The 23,751-nt window shown below is 48.2% G+C and overlaps 6 protein-coding genes across 6 annotated transcripts; 3 read left to right on the top strand and 3 right to left on the bottom strand.

Annotated features, from left to right (window-relative positions):
* Positions 1-221: 221 nt before the first annotated feature.
* On the bottom strand, positions 222-6,200 carry M430DRAFT_137963 (hypothetical protein). The gene is made up of 2 exons (XM_024862542.1): positions 2,953-6,200; positions 222-2,904 (listed from the first exon to the last, which is right to left on the bottom strand). The coding sequence occupies exons 1-2, from the start codon at positions 6,193-6,195 to the stop codon at positions 376-378; spliced, it is 5,772 nt and encodes a 1,923-aa protein (XP_024722739.1). The 5' UTR covers positions 6,196-6,200; the 3' UTR covers positions 222-375.
* Positions 6,201-7,043: 843 nt separating this feature from the next.
* On the top strand, positions 7,044-7,828 carry M430DRAFT_227503 (hypothetical protein). The gene has a single exon (XM_024864760.1). It carries the CDS (start codon positions 7,169-7,171, stop codon positions 7,610-7,612), a length of 444 nt encoding a protein of 147 aa, XP_024722738.1. The 5' UTR covers positions 7,044-7,168; the 3' UTR covers positions 7,613-7,828.
* Positions 7,829-8,773: 945 nt separating this feature from the next.
* Positions 8,774-10,501, bottom strand: M430DRAFT_18133 (hypothetical protein; the record flags this gene model as incomplete). The annotated part of the gene is made up of 3 exons (XM_024863798.1): positions 8,774-9,517; positions 9,567-10,423; positions 10,477-10,501. The coding sequence occupies 3 exons, from the start codon at positions 10,499-10,501 to the stop codon at positions 8,774-8,776; spliced, it is 1,626 nt and encodes a 541-aa protein (XP_024722737.1).
* Positions 10,502-10,723: 222 nt separating this feature from the next.
* M430DRAFT_41323 (hypothetical protein) lies at positions 10,724-13,695 on the top strand. Its single transcript, XM_024867470.1, has 2 exons — positions 10,724-12,110; positions 12,356-13,695. The coding sequence occupies exons 1-2, from the start codon at positions 10,817-10,819 to the stop codon at positions 13,237-13,239; spliced, it is 2,178 nt and encodes a 725-aa protein (XP_024722736.1). The 5' UTR covers positions 10,724-10,816; the 3' UTR covers positions 13,240-13,695.
* A 70-nt stretch (positions 13,696-13,765) lies between these two features.
* On the bottom strand, positions 13,766-16,862 carry M430DRAFT_99844 (hypothetical protein; the record flags this gene model as incomplete). Its single annotated transcript, XM_024870226.1, has 4 exons — positions 13,766-15,016; positions 15,067-15,662; positions 15,732-16,604; positions 16,670-16,862. The coding sequence occupies 4 exons, from the start codon at positions 16,860-16,862 to the stop codon at positions 13,766-13,768; spliced, it is 2,913 nt and encodes a 970-aa protein (XP_024722735.1).
* A 1,872-nt stretch (positions 16,863-18,734) lies between these two features.
* Positions 18,735-19,400, top strand: M430DRAFT_274891 (hypothetical protein; the record flags this gene model as incomplete). Its single annotated transcript, XM_024865626.1, has 1 exon — positions 18,735-19,400. One exon carries the CDS (start codon positions 18,735-18,737, stop codon positions 19,398-19,400), a length of 666 nt encoding a protein of 221 aa, XP_024722734.1.
* Between the last annotated feature and the right edge of the window lie 4,351 nt (positions 19,401-23,751).

Genomic DNA, 23,751 nt, shown 5'->3' with positions numbered 1-23,751 from the left:
CAGCGACAGATTGTATCTTTCGAAGGTGTATAATAATATATTTTCAATTCCAATCACCCTCAAGATCCAAGCTTATACAGAACAGAATATCTTTTCATTATTACGAATCGTGTGTATCATTATCTCAATACTATGTATCGTGAATGCACCAGCGCCAACCACCCTACTCTACGCAGTAGAAAACCTCAGATCAAAGAAAAAGAAAAGGGGAACGGAGAAAGGAGAAAGGTGAAAAAACATTACTCGTACATCTAGAACTTCTAACATCCCATATTCTATCCATCCATCCCATGAAACCATTCAACTCCGGCGCTTGATTGCTTGATCGATTTCTATATTCCCAACCCGCTGCAAAACTCCTGCCACCAATCAAGCTTAATAACTAAGAGCCGAGCGCTGCGTCAAGCCAAAGATCCAGGCCGCCTCGCGCGACGAGCCCGTCTGGAAAAGCCACTTTCGGATCCTACCGCTGACCCCGCCCACCCGGCCGACGCGTCCGATCTCTCCTCTGTCCCCGCGGATGTCCTCCCAGACGTTGACCACGATGCCCATGCGGCCCAGCCTCGAGAAGCAGGCCGAGCCGAGAACCTCATCGAGCACCACCGCGTAATCGTTCTCCGCCTTGCCGATCTTGATGGAGACGATGATGCGTTTCTCAATGCCGTTGTACAACGACGACGCCTGCCGCGTGCCCGGTCGAGGTTGCGTAATCGTGAGGAGCGCCGAGCCCTTGTCGTCCCATTTCAAGCCTCGCACTAAGCAGTAGAGCCGGATCTTCAGATTCTCGTTCCCGAGGGGGTGAATGCCACCAGACGTGTTGGTCGGAGCGAGCGAGAGACTCGGCGGGGTTCCTGGGGGCGTGGGATCTGAATTGCCGGAGTAGCGGGAGCCATAGGAGCTACCGGGGACGGAGATATTGCCCTTTGCGCCGGTATGGATGGAGCTTTTTGCGATGTTGAACAAACCGCCACCGCTCATGCGTCGCAGGCGGGAGAATGCCGAAGAGGAGTGCGATCGTTCAGATGGTTCTGCAGAGGGGGCGCGGGCAGAGGCGCGATAACTCTTTCTTCGACCAAAGAAGAATCTGCGACGGCTTGGCTCTACTGCGGCCTCGTAGGTGTTGCTGCCATAGTCATTGACGATGCGCTCTTGCTCCAGTTTCACCCAGACCGGGTTCTCAAGGCGGGCTTTATGGATTGTGTTGTAGAGCAGGTTGCAGGCTTGTGGAGAAATGGAACGGTAGCGGATGCTGCTGCTGCACTTGAGTCGGGAGTAGGAAGTTGGGGGTGAATGGATCTCGATATCTACACCCGTGCTCTTTCTGAGGTTGACCATTGGCGTGAGTACGAGCCCAACGAGAGGACGATCTGCCTCAGCAGCATCTTCTTGATCATCCGGAGTACCGGAGGAGTTGAGAGGAGAGCCGGTTTTTGGTGGTGACGAGTGACATGCGTTCATTTCAAAGGCTTCAATCAGACCTGGACTGACGATTATGGAGCAAGGTTCAGGATGAATATCATCCCAGCGACCCTTTGCATTATTCCAGGAAGAGACCATTGCCGTAAGCTTGACACTGGCTGATGATCTCTGCAGAGGGACTCCACGGTAAGGTCCTTGGGAAACAGCGTTTGACGGCGCGAGAGTGCTGTTCGGAAGATTATGTCTTGGAGGTGACATTCGCTTGCTGTAAGGACTTATAGGTACAAATTGAGGCTCTGGAATGTCTTCTTCCTCAAGCTCTTCATCCGATGACTCCGAGGAAGAGTCCTGGTCCGGGGAGTCGGAATATTCAGATTCGGAGGTATCTGAGCCATTCGAAGGCCGATATTCGTGCTTCAATGGCGAGGAAATTCTTGGGTTTCTGCCTTTCGGAGTCGGAGTTTCAAGGACTGGAGACGGCTTCAGGGTCTTGGGGGTTGTTGGGGTTCGGTGAGTAGGTGGTGGCGGGGGTTGATCATCTGGAGAACTGTGATCGGGTGTGGATGGACTTTCATCTGACGCTTCTGGAATAAAAGGCAATGCACCAGACATGAAAGCTTCTGAATCTGGACTACCCCTGGCCTTCGAGTCAGACCGATGTCGAGGGCTAGATCTTGCTCTTGCATGATTGATTGCCGGCTTCTCTTCATCATTACTCTTAAGTTGACCATGATCTTTGGCGCCTGCTGAACTGACTACTGGCTCTTCTTTGACGAGATCGTATACTGTAGGTTTGTATCGTGGGCCCTGTTGCTCCTGATGCATGCTCGCGATTTCTTCCGCCTCTCGTCGCCGACGCTCGCCGATTGGTATCTCAATGTCTTTGCTTGGTAAAGACGTCGGTGATCCGCGATTCAAGCCCTTTGGGAGGATTGGAGGAGGGATTGGAACTGTACCCAGCATCTCAACCCACTCCTTTGCGGCGTCGTAGTCATCGGTTTCGAGAATGAAGGTTTCTTGCCAGTTCTGACCGAGGTTGTCCACGCCTCTCACCAAGACCACTACTTGGCCGTCGGAATCACCCATGCGAGCTGACATGACATCTCTCGAGATAGGAGTAAAAAGTAGCCATCGACTGATATCATCAACAGCGCAGACCAGAACATCGCCAGGATCCTTCTTAGCTGAAGGCTTGTCTCGAAGTAACAACTCGACCTCACACTCAATTCGCTGGCCGCTAGAATGTGGCATATCAAGTGAGAAGTGGTCTTTAGCATAAACTTGTCGAGTACGGTCGATCTTTGTGTTCTCTGCCAGAGCCAAAGTCCTGGGGTCGCGAGCTCGAGTAGCATCAGTGTTATAAGCAGCTCGATCCACCATTCTAGCCTGTTCTTCTTTGGTTCGACGACGTGATTTTGCTACAAGATCTTCCCACATAGTGTCGACAGACCGTGTTCGATCAGTAGGATCAATTCTGTTGATGCCCTGCGTATGTCAGTTTCGTTCAGCGAGTGTAAGACAGTAGATCCAAACCTTGAGGACCCTTGACAGATACTTGATTCTGACTAGGGGTCTCCTGAGCAAGAAGGCGACATCGACACGCTCGCCATCGGCATTGACCATATCTCCGTTGGCGTTTCGAGGCATGTCGTAGAGAGCTGACTGTTCTTCAGTGGAAGAAGGGGAGGTTGCAGGAGCCAAGTTGACAATAGCACCTTGAAATCCCATTCGCCAAGCAACAAGGTAATCGTCGTAGGATTTGTGAGCACTGTGAGCCCAAGAGGTGAGACCTTCTGGATCACCGAGGGGTATTCGTTTATGGAGAGATCTCAAGTGCTCAAGAGCAATTCCCATATCAACAATAGGTTTGGTGAAGGAACTATCAATCAATTCATCAGGATTGGCGTCGAAGATGCCTGCAGCGATTGCAGTTTCGGATTTCGAGAGAACAGAACTGAGTAAAACGGGAATAACACCGTCTACTAGTGTATCTAGCTCTCGTATGTATTTACTTTCATCGTCAGCTAGTTCCCGCATAAAATCTGGGATTGTGGCGGTTTCGAAAGGGGCTCTCGAGGTTCGTATGCTACGTGCAGATCTGATACTAGTGGCCTTTCCAGGTGGTGCGGAATCAGGTAATGAAAGCACAGAAAGTAGGTCTGCGTGCTTAGTGAGTCGTCTTTTCAGACCTGATTTATTGCTTTTGCGTGAGAGATTTGACTCTGTAGGTAATGTGGAAAGCGTGTCTTCTGTCACAGTTGTTTGTGAGAGCCCTGATGCAGTTTCAGCAGCAGAGGACTTTGTGCTGAAAGTTTCAACAGATGCGATTGTTGACAAACGATGTACCCCGGTAGTTGGTGCTGGTCGTCGGGGAAATACTGGAGGTGGCATCAATTCGTGGGTAGGTTTGGAGGTTGTGTCTTCTGGCTCTCGTGGGCTATTCTTTGGTACACGTTCTTCAACACCCTCACGTCCACTGCCATAAGATCCTGAAGGACTACGGTTTTCGCGGGAGTCAGATATATCTTGCAGTGGACCTCCCTTGGAACGGTACGTTGTTGATTCCCCCCTAAAAGCATCTAACAATGCTTCTTTCAGGGGCGACTTTCTTGCTAACTTTGGCGGTGAAGTACTGCGTGTAGCAGGCGTCCTCTTCAAGCCGTTTGGAGAGAGGGAAGGAGGCTTTCCCATACTCGGGAGTGTCTCCCGCGCTGTGGAAGGGCTATCTCTATTGGAAACACGATGTCTATCGCCCAGATCGTGGGGACTTCGAACATGACGCTTCCGAGCAACCCCGCTCTCAACACTGGCCGCGAGATTCTGCTCTGGGGTATCATTTTCCTTATAGTTACGCGTCCGTGATGGAGACAATTCCTGGGCTTCTGGCATGGACTTGGGGGTAGCTGGGGCTTCGACGAACGGATCCGTTGTGCCTTTCAGCCAAGATTCGATACTAGGAGGCTGATTCGGGCCCGCTCTGGGTGGATCGACTGTATCGTGAACAATATTAATGGCTTCACTATACACCTTCTTGAAAACTTTTGGCATACCAAAGCTGGGAGTTCGGTTTGGTGGAGGCCGTCGCATGGTACCTGCTTCAGCGCCGACGGGCATGTCAAGAACGCTGAAGGCCGAGTTTCCAAAGGGAATCTCGTCCAAAGATTCAGCAACAGTGTCCGACCTCCGTGGGTGTCGTCTCGATCGTTTCCGGCTGGGGGTCCAAGCCGAGGCATCATTATCGTCGCCAGCTTCGCGGGTATCACCAGTCAAGGTCGTAGGCTCATGTTGTCTGCCCTCGGAATCTAGGGGCTCAAGGTATTTATCACTCCTTTTCCTTGGGTTATCCGGTTTAGAACGTCTCCTGCTGCTGGGTTCATGTGGTATTCGCAATCCGTCATCAGCGGAATTGAACGAAAAGTCCCTGGAAGACTTGGCTTGAATTCCACCGTCCATGTGATCTGGGGAAGGTCGAACGCGAATACCATCATCAAACGGGCTTTGCCTCGAAGAATCCCTCGATTTGAGTGCATTGTCTACCTGCTCTTCTCGAGGCACCCTTCTCTTTCGGGAGCTAACGTCTTCATCGACAGAGTCGTCGTGAGGAGATTTCTGTCTGGAAGCCCTTCTCCTCCGCCGAGAGCTAAACTCTTCATCGACAGAGTCTTTGTCGGGAGAATTTTGTCTGGAAGCCCTTCTCCTCCGCCGAGAGCTAAACTCTTCATCGACTGAGTCCTTGTCGGGAGAGTTTTGTCTGGAAGTTCTTCTCCGCCTAGGCGTCTCTCCCACACTCTCCCGTTTCGACGATTTCGGGGTCTTCCGAATCTCCTCGGGCCCTTCACTCACGCTCCTCTGGGCCCAATCATTAATCCTTTTCTCTAATGGCGGGGTAGACGCCGCGACTGGGAAGTCTTTCGGCAGGGCTTCCTTTCTCGGTGTTCCGCTTGGCGTCCTTTGCTTCAAGATCTTCGCACTTGGAGGAGGCGTCTCAGACTCCTCACTCGCATTCCGCCTTGCCCAGTCTTTTATCTTCTTTTCCAAAGGCGGATTGTTTGTCAATGCTGCGAAGTGTTTTGGTATGGGCTGTCCCTTCCTCGGCGGGGACTTCCTTGGCGGTGACTTCTTCTTCTCGGGCTTCTTCATCCATTGATCATCACCAATGACCTTCTTTTTGGGCGACCCCGCGCTTCTGCTCCGCCCTCTTGCAGCTTCTTTCGCTGTTCCGCCAATTGGTATGTCATCCTCCGCCTCTCCGCCTTTCCGCCGTCCGGGCCTGGGCTTCGTACTCCCTCCTCCGCTCTTCGACTTGTCATCCTCCCATTCGCCATCGCTCTCCGCTTTCTCTTCTTCCACTTTCTTTGCAGCAAGTTCAGCGGCACTGGCCTTCTGCCATTGTTTGACCCTATCTTTGACACCCCCCGGATTTGGAACCTTCCCAATGGCATCGGCCTCAAGTTTCATTTCCTTTTTAAGAGCATCGAGACTCTTCCTTCGTGTTGCCGTTCGAGTTCGCTGTGGACTAGGCCTTCCCAATAGGAAATCCGAAAAGAGCGTAGGTTCCGCCTTCTTGGGCGTTTTCCGGACGGCGGCGGGTGCACTATTGGGTGTTCGTGCTTGCGTAGCAGAGGATTTTCGAACGGGCGTCCTGTTGCCGGAGGCCTTGCGAATCCCACTCCCTCCATTGCGTGGACCTTTACCTACTGAGACGCGACGAGCATTCAGTACCGGTTTGGCTTTCGTAGGCGTCTTCTCGTCGTCCGAGGGCTTAGGGGAAGGCATTTTTCCCTTTACCTATGTTGAAAGTTCCACGGATCAGTATGCGTCCCCTTCTACATTCCAGAAGCCCCCGCGAGACGAGACAATGGCCGAAGGCGCCACGCGGCGGATCAATGGGAGTGAAGAATTACGGATGGTGGAAGCTCAGCTATCTCCTCCGCCCTGCGTGCTTCGTACTCCACACTGCTCGTGGAGACGATGCGCACTCGTAGTTCAGGAGCCGCATCGAAGACGTGTACAAGTTTGCGTTTTTTTTTCCCTTGCGCAGCGGACGTTACCTCACCGATGTGTGCTGTGCGCGATGCGATGCGATCGATCGATAAAGGCTGGTCTGCTGCGTCGGATTGGTCGACGGCAATGCTACAAACGGTTGATGCAGCAACGAATTGCGAAAATGAAACCTTGTCTCCTCCTTTTCCTTGCTTCTTGTCAAGGGGAACAGTCGCGCGGTAGGTGTGCAGGAGAAGTGCAGTGCGTCTATGCACTTGAAGCAAGGTTTACATAGGATGGGACGCCATGTTATTGTTTGGACTGAGATGTCGTCTAGGGCCTTGGTTTGTTTACGCCTTAAAGGCTTAATCCCCAGCCGCCTCTCCCGTCTAGTCCAAAGCTACGGTACAATAACACACGCCATCCATCTTTGAGGTAACCGACTCCACACCTGCGCCACAGGGGTCCTGGGAGCTGGGAGCTGGGAGCTGGGAAGGGCTGGGAAGGCTGGGCCATGAGGGGCACGACTCCAGCTACTCAGGTGCAACACGCAGATCTCGAGGCTCTTCCCTTTGTGGCTTCTGCTGCCCGCCAAGTAGGTGTGTTTTGTACCAAGTAACTCGAGTTGGCATTTTGATCGAGGACACCACGGGGAAACTATCGAGCAAGCGTGCGATGGACCTATGAGCCAACAGGACCAGAAACCTCATGGACTTGTTACTATTGGGGCGCTATTGGGCCTAAAAGTGCTGGTTCAAAGCCGGCGATGTTTCTCAAGACCGTCACCCTCTGTCAAAGTGGTCGTCCGGTGCGACACCTAAATAACCTCCGCCTCCTACGGCACAGACTAGTATCAAGCCTTCATATCAAGTCTCGCTCATATCAATTCCTCGTATCTACCTCCTGTCATGTTTTATCCATATGGCGGGATTGGCTCGATAGTGAAAATCAGCCTCAACCCCTCGGGGTATTTCGGAGTAATCAAGGACTACTGGACTTCGTCTCCATCGCCGTGACCAGCAGATCCAGATCCCAGGGACGTGACGACTTTGGTACCAAGAAAGCCCCGCCTAGTCCCGGTATCCGTTCTCGGGACCAGACTTCTTTGATATGCCATGGGATTTCCGGAACTGTGGCAGGCGCTATATCAATTTCCCCGTTTATCTTTGTCTTTCTGCCAGTTAGTTCATGGCATATCGAAGGCTCCTGAAAATGCCCATAGCCTTCAGTGTTTAGTCTAGAGGTTGAACTTCTGTCGGTTTTGAAAAGGACGTGCAAGTTAGAGAAAAAGAGGCAGAGTAATGAGGAAATCCCTTAAATGAGGACGGGTGTATTATATGAGACGCATAGTAAAATCCATCATATGGCCGTAAAGATGACATGAGCTGTCATTCTTTTCTAGCAATATCTCGATCCATGTTCATGCCAAGATGATCAGAAGGATTGTAGAAATACAAGCGATTACTACCTTGGGAAACTGTGAACACGACTGACCTGACGGTACCAAGGAACGCGTGTCCAGCATTGCGGGAATAGGCGTAGATAATAGGTACCTTACCTTAGGATGCGCTTCACCACCGCCTTTACCAACAGCACACAAAGACGAGCAAGGTGAATCAAAGTCTTCCAGGGAGATTTCATAACCCTCGAGCTCGAGCAGACCCTAAGACTACTAAGCTTCGAGGAGCGGAACCACTGCTACGCCCGAGCAACCTACATCAAAAGCATCAATGCCCACTAGCCAATCCAAAAAAAAAAGAACCTGCTGCAACTTCTATTGCATCTTTGCTTTTTATAAGCTGAATTTCGCATGTATAGTTAGTCTGCTATACTGCAAGAGCGGCGTCTTCACCAACATATTGCGTGCTATAAATGTCCTATAGAAAAAGCTACAATATCCGCGAAATTGATCCAAGGGGGGTAGAAACTTCCCGTGGCCGCAAGGGAAGCGCCATCAGAGGTACTACCAGAGTATTTCGTTTGATGCACTCTTTTTCACGCTCTTCTAGAGGCCAAGAAACTGATGCCCAGGACCAATCACTGGACAGAAGTACAGAGGCTTGCCTAGAGAAAAAAACAAAGACTTCGCTATTCGTTCGGATGCCTCCGAAGCAGGTTTAGACGGCCACGGCAGCATTTGGGTACTTTGCATTTCAAGGCGTCCGAGCAGGTACAGGCGCGGGCAGCATATCATAGCGGCCACTTTGCACCCCTTTTTGGGACTTCGTATTCTTGGGCAGAGCGGCCCTACATCAACATTGGGAAGTGAAAGCCACAATATCACACATGCCAAGTGGGCGAGCTTTCAGACGGCTTGAATGCCGTGCATTACTAAATCGAGTTGAACCTGTACAGTATTTTTTCATGCATCTTAGGAATTGCGAGCCGGCTCGACGAATTTCCGAAATCGAAAAGTATCATCCACCTCATCGCTTCCGCTACTCATTCTCGTCAGATCGTCTTCCTCCATCAACGCATCAATTGTCACTTTGCCATTAGGCCTCTTCTCATCGGTTGCCACGAGGTTCAAGGGCGATTCTTCCTGTTGCCCGTATATATCGAAGCCTCGTGTCTCTGCTTCTTGCCAAGGTAGGTCCCCATCATCTGGCCCGGAGATTGATGCCAGGATGTAATCCTGCGTATCGCTAAAGAAGATCGCAGGAGCTGAGGACTCGGCATTCAGCCACCGACCTACTGTCTTCCCGAGCAATTTACCACCAGGTAGCTGGGACGCGAAATCAATGATCTTCGGGCTCTCCCATGAGGGGTCCCAAATATGGACAAGACCTTTGCTCTCTTCTCCCTCACATCTGACTAGTAATAGTTCGTCAATGGTAGGATGCCAGGTGGCCTTTGCAATAGGGTCGTGAAATATCATTACTGCGCGCAACATTCCGGTCCCAATGTCCCATATCCACACTGTGGTTGGCATATTTTCGGTTCTAGTCGCCAGAAGCGTGCCGGATTTATCGAAAGTCAGGATGTTTGTCCCTGTTTTCGAATTCGAATCGCCACTGGGAGATGAGCCAGATGTTGGCGGAGAGATTGTTTGAGTTGCTTGTGTAAATTTCCGGGCGAATCCAGTTGGTGACGGAATGGCCTGCTCTTGCCAGATCTGTGAATGTCAGTAACCTTCAACCACTGAGATGGGTATCTATCTGTACTTGATGTGCATCTGCAGGCTTTATAACAGTATTATGAAGCAGACTCATGGACTCTGTAAAAGATGGCGCAGCAAGGAGTGTGATCCTTCTGCTGTAGTCCCCAACTGCCAGATGAGATCCACTTTCATTCCAATCAAACAGTTTTACACCAGCTCCTAACGTCGGATCGGATTCATCTTCGTTTACGGGAGTGGGCCCTTTCCAAGTCTTATATAGATGGCCATCTGCGGTGTATATCCATACCCCATGTCCTTGTGAGGCAGATTCCCAGACTGCTATCCATCTTCCATCCGGACTCCAACTAAGGCCCTGGGCATCGACAGTATCAGAATACCACGATCTCGTAACCTCTTGTGTATCCCGGGCATGGATGCTAATTATGTCCTTTCCGCCACTTCTCGTCAGGAGGGCCATGTTGAGTGTCCCAGGCCGATATGAGATTCCCCTCGCAGCCACACCCGGACTGTAGAGTTTGGGAGAGTTTATATCCACAGATTTGGATGTTGAAAGACTGAAGATAGATAATTTCAACCCAAAATCAGAAAATACGCACACTTCATCGTCAGTCGCTCCGAACCTGACGTAGACAGCCTTCGCAGTCCCTGATGTGGGGTTGGTGATGGTTGCTGAGAATTGGGGATTTGTTACCGAGAAGACTCGAATCTCGGCGGCAGAGGCCACAAGGATTGCAGTTGACGATGCCGACCAGAGAAACCAGTTCACAGACGCCGCCAGTTCTGGAGGAAGGGATATGACACGTATAATCTCGAGAGAACGCGTCGCTCGAACACTGAGCTTGGCCGGAAGGATTGTTGCAATGTACTCGCCATTGGGACTTGGAAGGGATTGTGAAGACGCTAGGGAGCGTCAGAAAGACACTTAAGGGGTGTTGAAGAGACTTCATACTTACACTTCAGGGAGCGTGAGAAGCGCATCTTGGTGGTGGATCGAGTCATTGACTCTCTGATGTTGTTTACCTTACAGTGTTCAGCGTTGAAGTCAGCGTTGCCTCAGGAACTCAATTGTTGTCGGATAAGATAAGGTTTGTCAAGCGGGGATCGTCAGCGGATCGATCTAACTAACCCCACCCTACCGCCGTTCTATGTATTTAAGAGGATGTCCGTCATGTTTCTCCCGGACTTCTCTCTCTCCTCCACCTTGAAACAGCGACAAGAGGGCGTGGCAGCGTGGAAGATGGCATCGTATCCTACATAACGGCCTCCTGGTTGAATGTAATACAAAGCCCAACCATGGCCTCGTCGTTGCGAAGAGCAGATCGGATACCTGCATTTGCCAGGGCCAAGCGACTGTCGCTGTGCCGCCACACCGGACAGGGTCGAGGATTTGCTTCTGCGGCACCAGAGGTTCAAGAATATCCAAGTCACCAACCTCCGCCAGACTCGCCAACGGCCAGCCGCCGCGAGGCAATCAAAAACGCAAAGCCTTTCTCAGCCTTCCTCACCGACACCTTCCAGCGCCAACACGACTATCTGCGGATCTCCATAACGGAGAAATGCAACCTACGATGTCTGTATTGCATGCCGGAGGAGGGGGTCCCTCAGTCGCCGCCAGCTGAACTCCTCACCACTCCCGAAATTTATCTCCTCTCCTCCGTCTTCGTCTCCCAGGGCGTCACCAAGATCCGGTTGACGGGCGGTGAACCGACCGTACGACGAGATATCGTCCCTTTAATGCACCAAATTGGGTCTCTCCGCTCCCAGGGTCTGCGAGAGCTTTGCCTTACGACCAATGGCATCTCTCTCCATCGGAAGTTAGACAGTATGGTTGAAGCTGGGCTCACAGGCGTGAACCTCTCTCTCGACACCCTCGATCCCTGGCAGTTCCAGATCATGACCCGACGGAAAGGGTTCGATGCGGTCATGAAATCCATCAAGCAGATCCTCGAAATGAACAAGCTTGGAGCCGGGATCAAGCTGAAAATCAACTGCGTGGTGATGCGGGGCCTCAATGAGCGGGAAATCATCCCCTTCGTCGAGCTCGGGAAGGAACAGGATCTGGAGGTCAGGTTCATTGAATACATGCCTTTCGACGGCAACAAATGGAGCGAGGGAAAGATGCTCCCATATCAGGAAATGTTGGATATAATTCGTGCTAAATACCCCACCCTCCGAAAGGTGCAAGACCATAAGAACGACACCAGCAAAACATACGAGATCCCTGGATTTATGGGTCGGATGGGATTCATCACAAGCATGACGCATAATTTCTGTGGGACGTGCAACAGGCTGCGGATAACCAGCGATGGGAATCTGAAAGTCTGTCTTTTTGGAAATGCAGAAGTATCCCTAAGAGATATCCTACGCAAGTCGAACGACGGGAATCCGATCGATGAGCAAGCCCTAGAGGCGATGAAGCAACTCGAGAGAGACCGGCGACAAGGCCTGAACTCTGGTCCTTTGGCAGTGACGCCAAACGAGCAGGAACTGTTGGATGTCATTGGACTGGCCGTCAGCAGGAAGAAGGAGAAACACGCGGGTATTGGCGAGTTGGAAAATATGAAGAATCGCCCGATGATCTTGATAGGTGGGTAGGTTCTTTTGTCGCATCTTGCAAGCATTTACGGAGACATGACTTTCTTTTTTTTGGGAAATGGAGCATCAGTGGCGTCTGTATCAGCATACGGAATATATCTTCTGCATGAACACTCATATGTATGGAGATTTACATACCATATAATTGGAATTCATGAATTACCATCGAATGTATCATCTGCGTGAGATGGGATTGTGCAACTTGTCAAAAAACTCCGTCTTACTGATCCTCCCCAGGTGAATCTCCCTCCCAACATCGACGGTCCCGCTACTCCTCACGAAGACCAACCCTCTTAACGCCCCCATGGCAACGCATCTCACCACTCCTCCTACCCGCCACCACCACCATCACCAACACCTCCTCCTTCCCCCCCTCCCTCCACTCCTACTCAACCAAACCACCCCCTCCCCCTCCCTCTCGCGCCCCCTCAGACCAAGACCCCGACCAAGACCCCGACCAAAACCAAGATCAAAACCAAGACCAAGACACCACACCACCCCTCCGGCTCACCCACCTCACGCCCACGGGCAGCGCGCACATGGTATCCATCTCCCACAAAGCCCCCACATCCCGCCTCGCCACCGCGCACTGCACGATCCACTTCTCGACCCCCGTAGCACTCCCACTCATCCGCGCAAACCAGCTCTCCAAAGGCGACGTTTTGGCCGTGTCTCGCATCGCTGGGATCATGGCTGCTAAGCGTACGGCTGAGTTGATCCCGCTTTGTCATCCTATTGGTATTACGCATGTTGAGGTTGAGCTTGATCTCATCGAGGGAAATGCGGCAGGGCAGCGGGATGGGGAGGATGATGGGAAGGGGAGAGGGAGTGGGAATGGGAATGGAAAGATTGAGATCAGGGCTACGGTGGCGTGTGATGGGAAGACGGGCGTAGAGATGGAGGCGCTGACTGCGGCGAGCGTAGCCGCGTTGACGGTGTATGATATGTGTAAGGCGGTTGATAAGGGGATGAGGGTTGAGGGCTTAAGGGTCGTGAGGAAGGAGGGTGGGAAGAGTGGGTTGTGGGTTGAGGGGAGGAGTGTAAAGGAGGAAGAGAAGAAGAAAGAAGAAGAAGAAGGGGGAAGGGGAGGGGGAGGAGGAGGGGGAGAATTGAGTGAGTGAGTAAAGAAGGCATCGAGAATAGGGGCTAGGTTAGAAACGACAAAGTCTTAATATTGACCACATCACAAAAAGTCATGTACTGGTACAGAGAAGTTTGGAGAGTTTCTTGATTTATCACTGCATCTAGCTCTGCACGGCCTGCATTGTTCCAGGCGCAAAAGCTAAATCCATCGTTCGTTGTGGGTGTATATCGACAATTCGACCCGAACATAAAAGCCGCGTATTCCTATATATATATATACCCCTCTAACCCTCCATCTGCCTCTCAACCGGGTAACAGGTCCCATCCATCCTGATATTCATGCATGCCATAGCCCATGACTTCATTCGTATGCCCAACACCTTCCGATCAAGCAGCAGTTGTGTGTGCCCCAAGAATCCAAAAACGCCACTCCGCCAGTCTGCCTGCCGTGCTCATAAATCACTGTCCATTGCGTGCCACAGCGGGGACATTCTGTACCATGTACAATAATCCTACAAACCATCCCCACCGTTCCGTAACCCATCGCATTCCCAAAGTCGGCATTCATGAACACTGTCTCCTCGTACCCCATTGACCCCCTTCGTCCTCGCCACCCACGACCTGCTTGTCAGGCCGTGTCTCGCCTGGCATCGGCGGGCTCGCGCTCTTGCTCCTCTTCCAAAAATTCAGTCCATTCATACGGAACCTACTGGGCTTCTTCCTCAGATGTCGCACCGTCTCCATCAGAACGCCCTTGCCCTCATGCGGCTCATGTCTCACGTATGAATCCTCTGGACCGTGCTCTCCCGGAGTCGAAACCGTAGAGCCCGTCATGGGGCTTGCATGGCTGGCTAATGGACTCGTGCCCGTAGGCGTGTTGTACTTTTCTACCGAGTCTTCGCTCATGATGCTGGTTCCTTGCGTACTGGGCGATATGGGCGTTTTACTCGTCGCCGCGCTCGTAGCATGCCAGGTTGAATCTCCAGCAGCGGAATTGCTACCTTCGGTCGTATCGCTGCTTCGTTGCTTGCAGTCGGTTCGGCCTCTCCTTGCCCCGTCGGCCCTTACGTGATCAGTAGCCAGAGAAAGTTTGAAATCGACACCATTGACTTGATCATCTCCATTAGGGGGCAGGTCTGCGTCTGTGCCAGGCTGATCCAGCCTACCAGGGGCGCTAGCGGTTTGGGAGATTAGGTGAAGCTGGTCAGGTTTTAAGGAATTTTGAGAGGATTGATTGTGTGTAACCTCGCTGGGCGAAGGATTGGAGTCAGTGGGACTACCCGTAGAGAGTCCTGGTGATGACCCATCATGCCCGCATTCCATGGACTTGTCAAATCCACCATTGGATGGCGAGAAGGGGCTCTTTTCGAGCATTGCCTTGATTCTAGATTCAGAATCGCTACCTGATCTTGCGGTAGCCTGAGCGACATTACTTGTCTTCTGGTGACTTCCATCAGAAGGTGTTGCCAGGCTCATCATGCGTGGGGATAACCTGCCGTCCATTGCAGAATCAGCACTGTGTTGTCTTGTTTTTGCTTGCTCTTCCTCGATCCTTTTCTCCCACGCGGTTTTATTCCGATGGAGTTCTTCAACGGTGAATTCCATAGCAGGCATGACGTCGGTCACTCCCTGGAAGAGAGGAATCGCAAACATATTCATAAAGCCAATCTGGGACTTCCCAAGCTCCACAATCTCCCGGACAGGAGCCGCAAATAAGGCGGAAGGAATGCCCAAGTCCTGCTCCATCGAAGCCTGGCGTGAAAATTCATCAGTCAATATCATCGTCCATTTGCATGCGACATCGAAGCGCCGGGCCTATACTTGATTATTAGCTTGAAAACCTTTGCCGTTGACAGACAACATACCACATTACTGATGTCGGCACACTTGATTAGCAAAGAACAAACAAGCGCCCGCTGCTCCTCGAGGAGTCGGCCATTCCAGCCATCGGTACCGCTACCGCCATTTGCATGCAACTTCTCTTGCATCCAGCCGAGCTTCTTCATATAATCGAAATGAAGACCCATATCGGTCGCAAGTATCGAGCTGATCATCAGCTGCCTCATCTCGACCCCTTGAAAGGCTGCTGGCCAATAGCGACGAAGGATTTGAGAGTACGCGGCGCAGTGGAACGATTCCAGAACCGATCGATCGTTGTATAACTGGGCGAGAGGAGCGTTAAGCGTGACAAGAAAAGCATTATTGACCCCAGGATGGCCAACATCGTGGCCAATGGCAGTGATCAGCAGTGTGAGAGCGTCGAACGGTCTTACGAGAGCGGCGACAGGTGACGGCGCGGGTTCCTGAGCTGGATCTGAATTTGGGTATTGTGGGAGACGTCCTAGCTGGACGAGAAAGTGGAAGACGGCTTGTAAGACATCCACGACGTGGCGGAAATTGTGATAAGGGACAAAGGCATTGTACGCCGAACGACAAGCAAGTAGAAATCCGGTAAGGTTCTCTGCATCGGGTGTCAGCATGCGTCAATTGCACCGTATCCGAGACATGGCTACGATATCTCCTTGCTTACCTGTCGATATCCGCCACCGCTCTAGTTCTGGCATCGCGAGCGCATGTTGTAGCATCAGTAATGCTGCATGAAGAAGTTCGTCGTCTGTGAATTCGTGCGCCGAGAAGTGCCACGACCCGACGGCCTCTGCAATCTTCTGCTGGCGATCTAAGGCCACTGATATTCGCATATGGCTAAGAGGTTGATCATCCCCTCCGAGTTTGCAAATCCCATCCATTAGCCCCGAGACCATGGCCTCACGTAAATATGCGTAAGGCTTTTGATCATCCACTCCTACCCAAGACCGTTTTCTCCCCCTTTTGATCTCTAACAATGCCCTCTGATCTTTCGATGCATCCCTATGTGCCCGGTATGCGTGAATCCCCAGGCTTGGTAACCGCTCTTGTAACAAGGGACTCGTCAATACATCTACTGCTCCCACATCCAGGTATCTTATGGTCCTAACTTGATCTAGCGGCGTCGCGAACCCCGCCGACTTCTTTGTATTTGAGAAGGATTCGTAACTGATCTGAGGCGTTTCTGGCTTCGAGTCGGCTCTCCTTCGGGATGTAACCGCATCGGCAGGATCTGGTGTCGAAACAACTGCAATCGGGACTACCAGTTTGGATAAGCTGTGATATTGGATCTCAGAGGCTATCCACCGCAGCAGGTCAAGCCCATATGCGTCTATTATGTCGGGCTCCTCCTGTAACGTATCAACTTGTAATCTCGAGCCGGGAGAAGGCGCTCGTATCTCTCTCGAGGGCGGGACGTCTAGATGGTCTTCGTCGGGTATGTCTATCAGGACCAGTGTCGGTATTAATTCACCGATCGAGGCCTGGTTCAACTCGGACAGTTTGGAGACGCATGACTTCCCGGAAGAGCAGACATGGACTGCAGGGGGCGGGGTCAGCCAGGCACGGAATGGATTCACGGGGAGGGGATCGATTGAGACGAACCTTCACTGAATGTCTTGAGCAAAGCCTGCAGATTGCCACCCAGGGCAGTATTCGCAGGAAACGGCGCATGTTCCTCAACGTGGTTTGCAGCATCAACGGAGAGAGCGGGCGATATGGAGTCTTCTCTCGTCACCAGTCTATCTTCGCGGGCCGCGCGATCGACGTAGACAACGTTGCATGCTGTGTAGTCCATGACTGCTTCGCGCACCGCGACGCCCAGCAAGAAGGCGGCCGCTCGCCAGCAGGAGAATTGTCGAGGCGACCAGTCCTCGGAAAGGTGAGTGCGAAGAGGGGGACAGCGACAGGACCAAGATCGAGAACTCTGGGCCCGACGGCGCGTGTCGCACACAGATGGATGGCTCGCGCGGGACGGTCCTCAGACGAGTCCAGGCCGCGTCGCACAAAAGGGTTTCTTTTATCGGGATTCTGCACGAGGAATTTCCAAGGTCCAAGGTCCAAGGTCGTCGTCGATGGGAACCCCGTCCGGGATGGCGGCACACGGCGGGATGGCGACAGTTCGCAAGAGCAGAGAAGGTCGATATGGAGGGAGAGTCTTCCCTGGGGCCCCCTCCGTAGGAGCCGCCGTAGGAGGGTATCTGGTACCTACCTCTCTACCAGTCGGCGTTGTAGTGCGCAGAGGTCGAGCGATGATGGCGGCGGCGCGGGACCCTTCTCTCTCTGTCGCTCTCTCTCGCGCTCGCCCAGCGGGGGTGGGGATCGACGACTTCGTGGGAAAGGCAAGGATGGACGACACATCAATTGCAACTGGGAGTGCAATTACAGGTGTAACGATTGCGAGATGTGGAGGCGGCGAGGGGAGTCGGACGTGCGAGGTGGAACATGGGAGAGGACTCGAGTCGGCGTTGCGCAAAAGGCGGATTGGGGGGGGGGAGGGAGGGAGGGATGGATGGATGATACTGGTCTTCGAACTACGGGGGGTGTAGCGACCGGGGGTTTGGTTCGACGACAAAGGATGACCGGGATATATTCGTCTGCGCTACGAAGATGATGGGCACAAGAAGGATGCGCTGAACATATATGGTTTGGGGGGGGAAGAGGGGGCGGATGAAGGAGGAGGAGTTTGGCGGAGGGAGGGATAGGGGAGAGGTTGAGTTGATATGGATATGATATGCGTATACTGTTGTGTAGTTGTTGTGGTTGTGGTTGTGGTGTGTGTGTATAAGAAAGGTGTATATGTTACGGGAAAGGAAAGGGAAGGGAGAGAAGAGGAAAGGGGGGGGAAGAGAGAGGGAGGGATGGGGAGGGCTGAGTAAGAGCGCGAAAGGAGAGGAGAAGAGAGAAGAGAAAGGAGAGAGAGAAAGAGAGAAAGAGAGAAGAGAAAGGTGAGCGAAAGCACAGAGACCAGAGGGTAATGCGTAATGGGTAAGGTTAAGTCGTTAAGGCCAGGGAAACGGCAAAAGGCGCGATGCTTAAAGCTCAGAAAGAGGGGGGCCCAAGGCGCTGGACTCTAGAGGCCTTCTAGAACCGGCGTAGAAGGTCGACGCGGTCGCTGATCCTTCGAACCAGGGGCGGTTTAGCCGTTTCCTGTTATCGTGCTAGACGGGGGGGAAGAAAGGAGAAAACCGCGAGAATTTCTATCATTCGTTGGTTCACGAAGGGATGAGCCGGGGGGGCAAAGAAAAGGAAAAGGAAAGTAAAAAGCAAAAAACAAAAACAAAAATAAATAAAAATAAAAATAAAAATAAAAAACAATAAAATAAAACAAAAGAGAAAATTAAATGAAATTAAATTGAAATAAAATAACCCAAGAAGAACCATTCACACCATGATAATCGAAACAATGTCAATACATCATACCGCCTCGGATGAATCGGGGCTGGTGCGATGACTGTATTGTTCCAACTCCCCAGAGCTAAATCACAAGTACCGTAGCCTAGGACCGCCGGAGAAGAAAAGGGCGCGTCAATCAATATTAACGACGTCGCATTCTGGTGATGATGATTTGTTGTAATACTTGTAATACCTAGGTAAATGATTCTGATGATTACTGATTGTGGGAGTCGTGCCAGTTCACCCAGTAGCAGAGCAGAAGACGGGGGGCGGGATGACGAGTCATGTCCCAAGTCCCGGTGAAAGTCCGACCGCCCTCTTGGAAGACAAAGACGACTTGCTGCGTGCTGGAAACGTGTCGGGTGCAGTCTTAGGCGCATTGAATTCCAATATTGATCCAATATTCTTACCTGAGAGATATTCTCGCCGTGTTCTGGAATCCTCATCCCCTTCCACCGCATTCGCATCGCATGAATCGGCCAACGCGCCCGATGTCCGGGAGGCTGGTGTTCAAGAGCCGCAGCACCAGCCTCATCCCCCCCCCGAGTCCGCTGCGATCTTTGCGCCCGCCACCGTATCGCCGGTTTCGCTCTGCTATCGGTTATCTGCTATCTCGAGGTATCTCTATCTGCTATCTGCTATCTACTCCTACCAGACAATACACTGTACCTTATTGGACGTCTCGGCATCACGTGCTGTTGCTACATCTGCTACGACGATTGCGCATGTCTGGTCAATGCCGGTGCGAGTGCCTGGCCTGGTTGAGTTCTTTCATCAACTAAACAAATCCTTGAACGAGTGTCGGAATACATCCTTGAAAAACCAGCGAAGTGTTCTCTTAGTTGGGGCCTCCTGTCTACAACCGCAAGTCTGTAGCGTCAAGCACCCAGTGCCTACAGCACCACGACGCCCTTCCCCTATAAATTGCCAGTATCATTAGACCCTTCTACACCATCTATCGATACCATCCATCTCCGGTCCTATGCGGTCCGCAAGGTATCAGGCATAGAGACTATTTTTGTCATGACGCTGTAGATATCCAGTGTCACTGCCGGCAGATGGCCTCCCGTTGTCTGATCACAAGAATGTGCTAGACGACAAGGACAGGAGAAACTATGATCCTCGAGATTCTATCATGCTATAAAACATGAGCTATGGCAGAACGTACTATCTTCCCTTTTTATTTTCTTTTTGTGGGTTGAAACCCCTTTTCTTGAAGAATGCTGCAAGTGATTTTTTTTTTTTCTATTCCCAGATTTCGCACCCCAAGTTTTTATGCCCTCTTACCCTTGAAACTTACAACGAATAAGGAGACTTGGCGCAGTGGTAGCGCTTCTGATTCCAGAGTCATCTAGGAATCTCCAGAGGGTCATCCGTTCAAATCGGGTAGTCTTCAATTTGTTTCATTTTTTTATCCGCAGAAATTTTTCTTTTTCTTTTTGCTTTTTCAATTCTTTAAATTTCCATCAGACAAACTCCCTGCACAATAAATACTACACAAGCAAGCCGGATTCAAAACATAATCCTGTGCCTTCAGACCTGTCCTAGGGAGGGTATTTTTCTCTTTCCCTCCCTCTACATATTATACTGCGTACGTAGTAGGTACATAGGTAAGGCACTTCCTCTTTTCACACGTGGTAAACGTACAACATGATTCAAATTATATACTATCTTGAACTTTTATAAGAAAGAAAAATATGTACTCCCTGTCGGTGGATGCATAGAACTTAAGTTTTGGGTCGCTGGTGGTCGAAGAAATTTATTTTCTTTGGTCTTGCTGCGTATATATATATATATATATATATATCATTGTCTGTCAAGTTATCAATAACCCTCTTTCCTTCTTTTCTTCGAGCCATGATGTTTTCTGCGATTCGATGATTTTGCTGAATTGAGCAATGAATGATCTTGGCTGTTACTACTACTACACTGTTGCGTGCCGCCCTACTCTACCAACTCCTATCCCTCTCTCCTCCTCTTTCTCTCCTTCAAGAACTTGGTCGTAAGACCGCTTTACTTCAAGTGGTGCTCCGGTTGTTCTCTTTGTCAGAAAATACAAAGAGAAAAACCCTCGATAAAAGACCCAAGTACCCTTTTCGCCCCCCCCCCAAAATTTCCCTATACTGAACATTGTAAAGCTACTGAAGTGTAGTCGAAGTTTGACAGCCCTGGCTCATTATCACACGGTCCCCGGCAAAGCTCTGCAGGAAGATGACCTTGTCTCGAGCCGTAAGAGATGAATGAGCTCGGCATAGCGCCGCGCTCTCGCGGTTCGTTGTCAGGGATTGAGACCTAGATAGATGATGCATACAGACAGAGCACAGCTGCATACAGAGCACAGCCATGGCATGCCGCGTATATACGACCTTTATACTAGAGCAATTTGATAGGTCATGAGTTATCTAAGAATAACAACTCCGGGATTTCATATCCTATTTGATCATTCCGGAAAATCTTAAGCATTTTGGTTTTTATGTCTCTGTTATGCTAGTTGCTAAAGCATACCTAAAATCCATCGAGTCCTTTCCAAAAGCTGCCCTAACAAGCTTTCATCGCCTTATACCAGTCTCCAACGCTCGAAGAGTAGGCTCTAAAAGAATAGGTTAGTGACCACTTTTATGATTTAAAGGTTAAAGCTTTCTTACAATTAGGCTGCGTAGAAACCTATAGGTCCCTACTAAATAGGTTAGGTACCGACCCTATAGGGTAGGTTATAGTGAATAAGACCTAACCTATAGGTCCCTAAATAAATCTACGACCTAACCTATAAGGTAGACCTAACTTATAGGTATAGTGTATCCTAAGGTACTAAGGTACCTTTATACTTACGTAATACCTAAGGTTATAATCATTAATTAGTATAAGGATTAGTATAAAGATTAGTATAAAGATTAGTATAAAGATTAGTATAAAGATTACTTAGATTAGTATAAAGATTAGTATAAAGATTAGTATAGTTATCCTAAGTTTAAACAATTATAAAATAAATAAATTAAAATAGTTTTATATATATTTATTTTAGTACTTAGGCTCTACTATCCTTAAGTCCTTACCTACTTTATTACGTAATCTAAAATAGATCTTTTATCTTATAATTCCTATACCTGTTTCTTTAGTATATTAATACCCTTAAGAGTCTCTAGCTTAGATCTTAAAGACAGAGTTAGTAAAACCGACTTTACGCTATTATAATCTTTATTAACTACTAGCTTAAGAATGTCCTTATCCTTAAGGTCTTCTAGTAGATCGTAGATTAATAGATCTTACGTAGTATTTCTCTTCTTACGCTCTACTATTTATATACTATATATTTTACGTATAGACATAAAGAGTACTTAAGTATTATCTTAAGCTATAAAACAAGCCTATAAGAGCCTCTTATATATAATAGTATTAAGGCGTCTTTATATTTATAGTGTTCGTACTTAATAGCCCGGCTAGTTTAGTTCTCTCTCTTTATTACTAATATAGTAATCTACTACTTACGTATTAACTTCTTTTAGACGTAAGTTAACAGATGTTTCTTACTTCTTTAGCTTAGCTTCTATCTCTTCTTTAGTTATACTATTAACATTAATAGTATTAGAAAGTATCCTTTTAAGCTTATTACCTTACTCTTTCTAAAGTTAAGAGAAAAAAACTAATATAAGGGTATAGATAGCTAGAGGTTTAAGTTAGCTATAATAATAGCTATATATATTATATAAAAAATTAAAGAGGCGCTTAATACTAACGCCTATAAGAGGAATATAAAGTAAGTCTCTAGCTATTACTATAAGGCTAAAGAGACAAGTCTTAAGCTACTACTAAACTAAGAAGAGTATATAGTTATTAGGTTCTAGTTTTAAGTTAGTAATTAGTATAAAGATTAGTATAAAATAACTTACTTATCTTAAGCTATATATCTACCTTATTATCTACTATATCTATACTTAACGATTAATCTTAATCTAATACTAATACTATAGTATCTATGTTTACTTCTTAGAGTATTTAAAGACGATTAGAATTTCTTATGTAATTACGATAGTTCTTTTAGTATAGTTTATAAAACTACTTCTTAAACTCTAATTACTAATCCTTTACTTTAAAATTAAGCTAATAATAGTTAGGATTAAAAGTCTTTAATTTTAACCTTAGGTTTAAGATTATACTTATTATATAAATACTACTAAGATCTATATATATCTTATTATAGTATTAGTTAAGTTTAGCCTTAGTAGCGTTAATACCTTAGATAAGAATACAAACCTATAGTTTTTAATTAACTTTTACCTTTAGTTAATAGTAGGATTTAGTTAAGTATTTAAACAACTCGTTATAAATCTATAGAGTATATAGTAAGGTAATACTCTTTATCTTACTAATAGTAGTTATAAAAAAATTAAATAAGTAAAGAAGATTAATTAAATATCTAATTTAATCTTACTTAACGCTTAATATCTAAAACAAGTATACTACTATATAATCTTTATAAAATTTGTTAATAGCGTTCTAAAGTCTTATTACCTAAATTAACATTAAAACAGTAGAGTCTTATTAAGTAGCTACGTCTATAATTAATTAAAGAAGACGTGTTAGATTATTACGAGCTAGCCTGTTTTAAATCTATTTAAAATGTTCTTGTCTTTACTTACTTAAGTTAACTAGTACTATAAGCTTTTAAATCTATATCTAATTAGTATAAAGATTAGTATAAAAATTATAACTAATCTATACCTTTACTAGTATATATAGTATACCTTAGTTACTTACTTATTATATCCTTTTAAGCTTGTCTATCTCTTACTTATTCTTCTAATCCTAAATAAATGTTTTATTTGTTAGTTATAGTTAAATTATACTTAAGAGCGCTTTTATAGTAAGCTAAAGAATATATAATAGATAAGGAATATATTAGATTTACTTATTAAGAAAACGACTATTCTTTAGTATGTCTTTAAGATATAAATTAATTTTATCTACTATCGTATAGTTATTACTAGTATTGTTAGTTATAATTAATATTACTTAACTAGTTAGGTTAAGATTTGTTAGTAAATTATTAATAACTGTTACTAAGGCCTGTCTTAAATAAATATTACGTAGGTTTTTAAACCTAATTAACTCTTCTTAAAGTACCTAGTCTTTATTAATATAATATGTTATAACGCTTATAAACAAAAGGCGTATAAGACTTAACTAATAATTAAGAGATAAGGCTACCTTACTACCTAGTACTAGGTTTACAAGTATGTTCTCTTTAACTTAGGTAACGCGCTATATTAAGTAGGTCTATATAGTTGTTACTA

Source organism: Amorphotheca resinae, assembly GCF_003019875.1.
Source record: "Amorphotheca resinae ATCC 22711 unplaced genomic scaffold M430scaffold_4, whole genome shotgun sequence".
In the NCBI taxonomy this organism is placed as follows: Eukaryota; Fungi; Ascomycota; class Leotiomycetes; order Helotiales; family Amorphothecaceae; genus Amorphotheca; species Amorphotheca resinae.
Note: the sequence above shows the minus strand (reverse complement) of the source record. Positions and strands in the feature narration are given on the sequence as shown.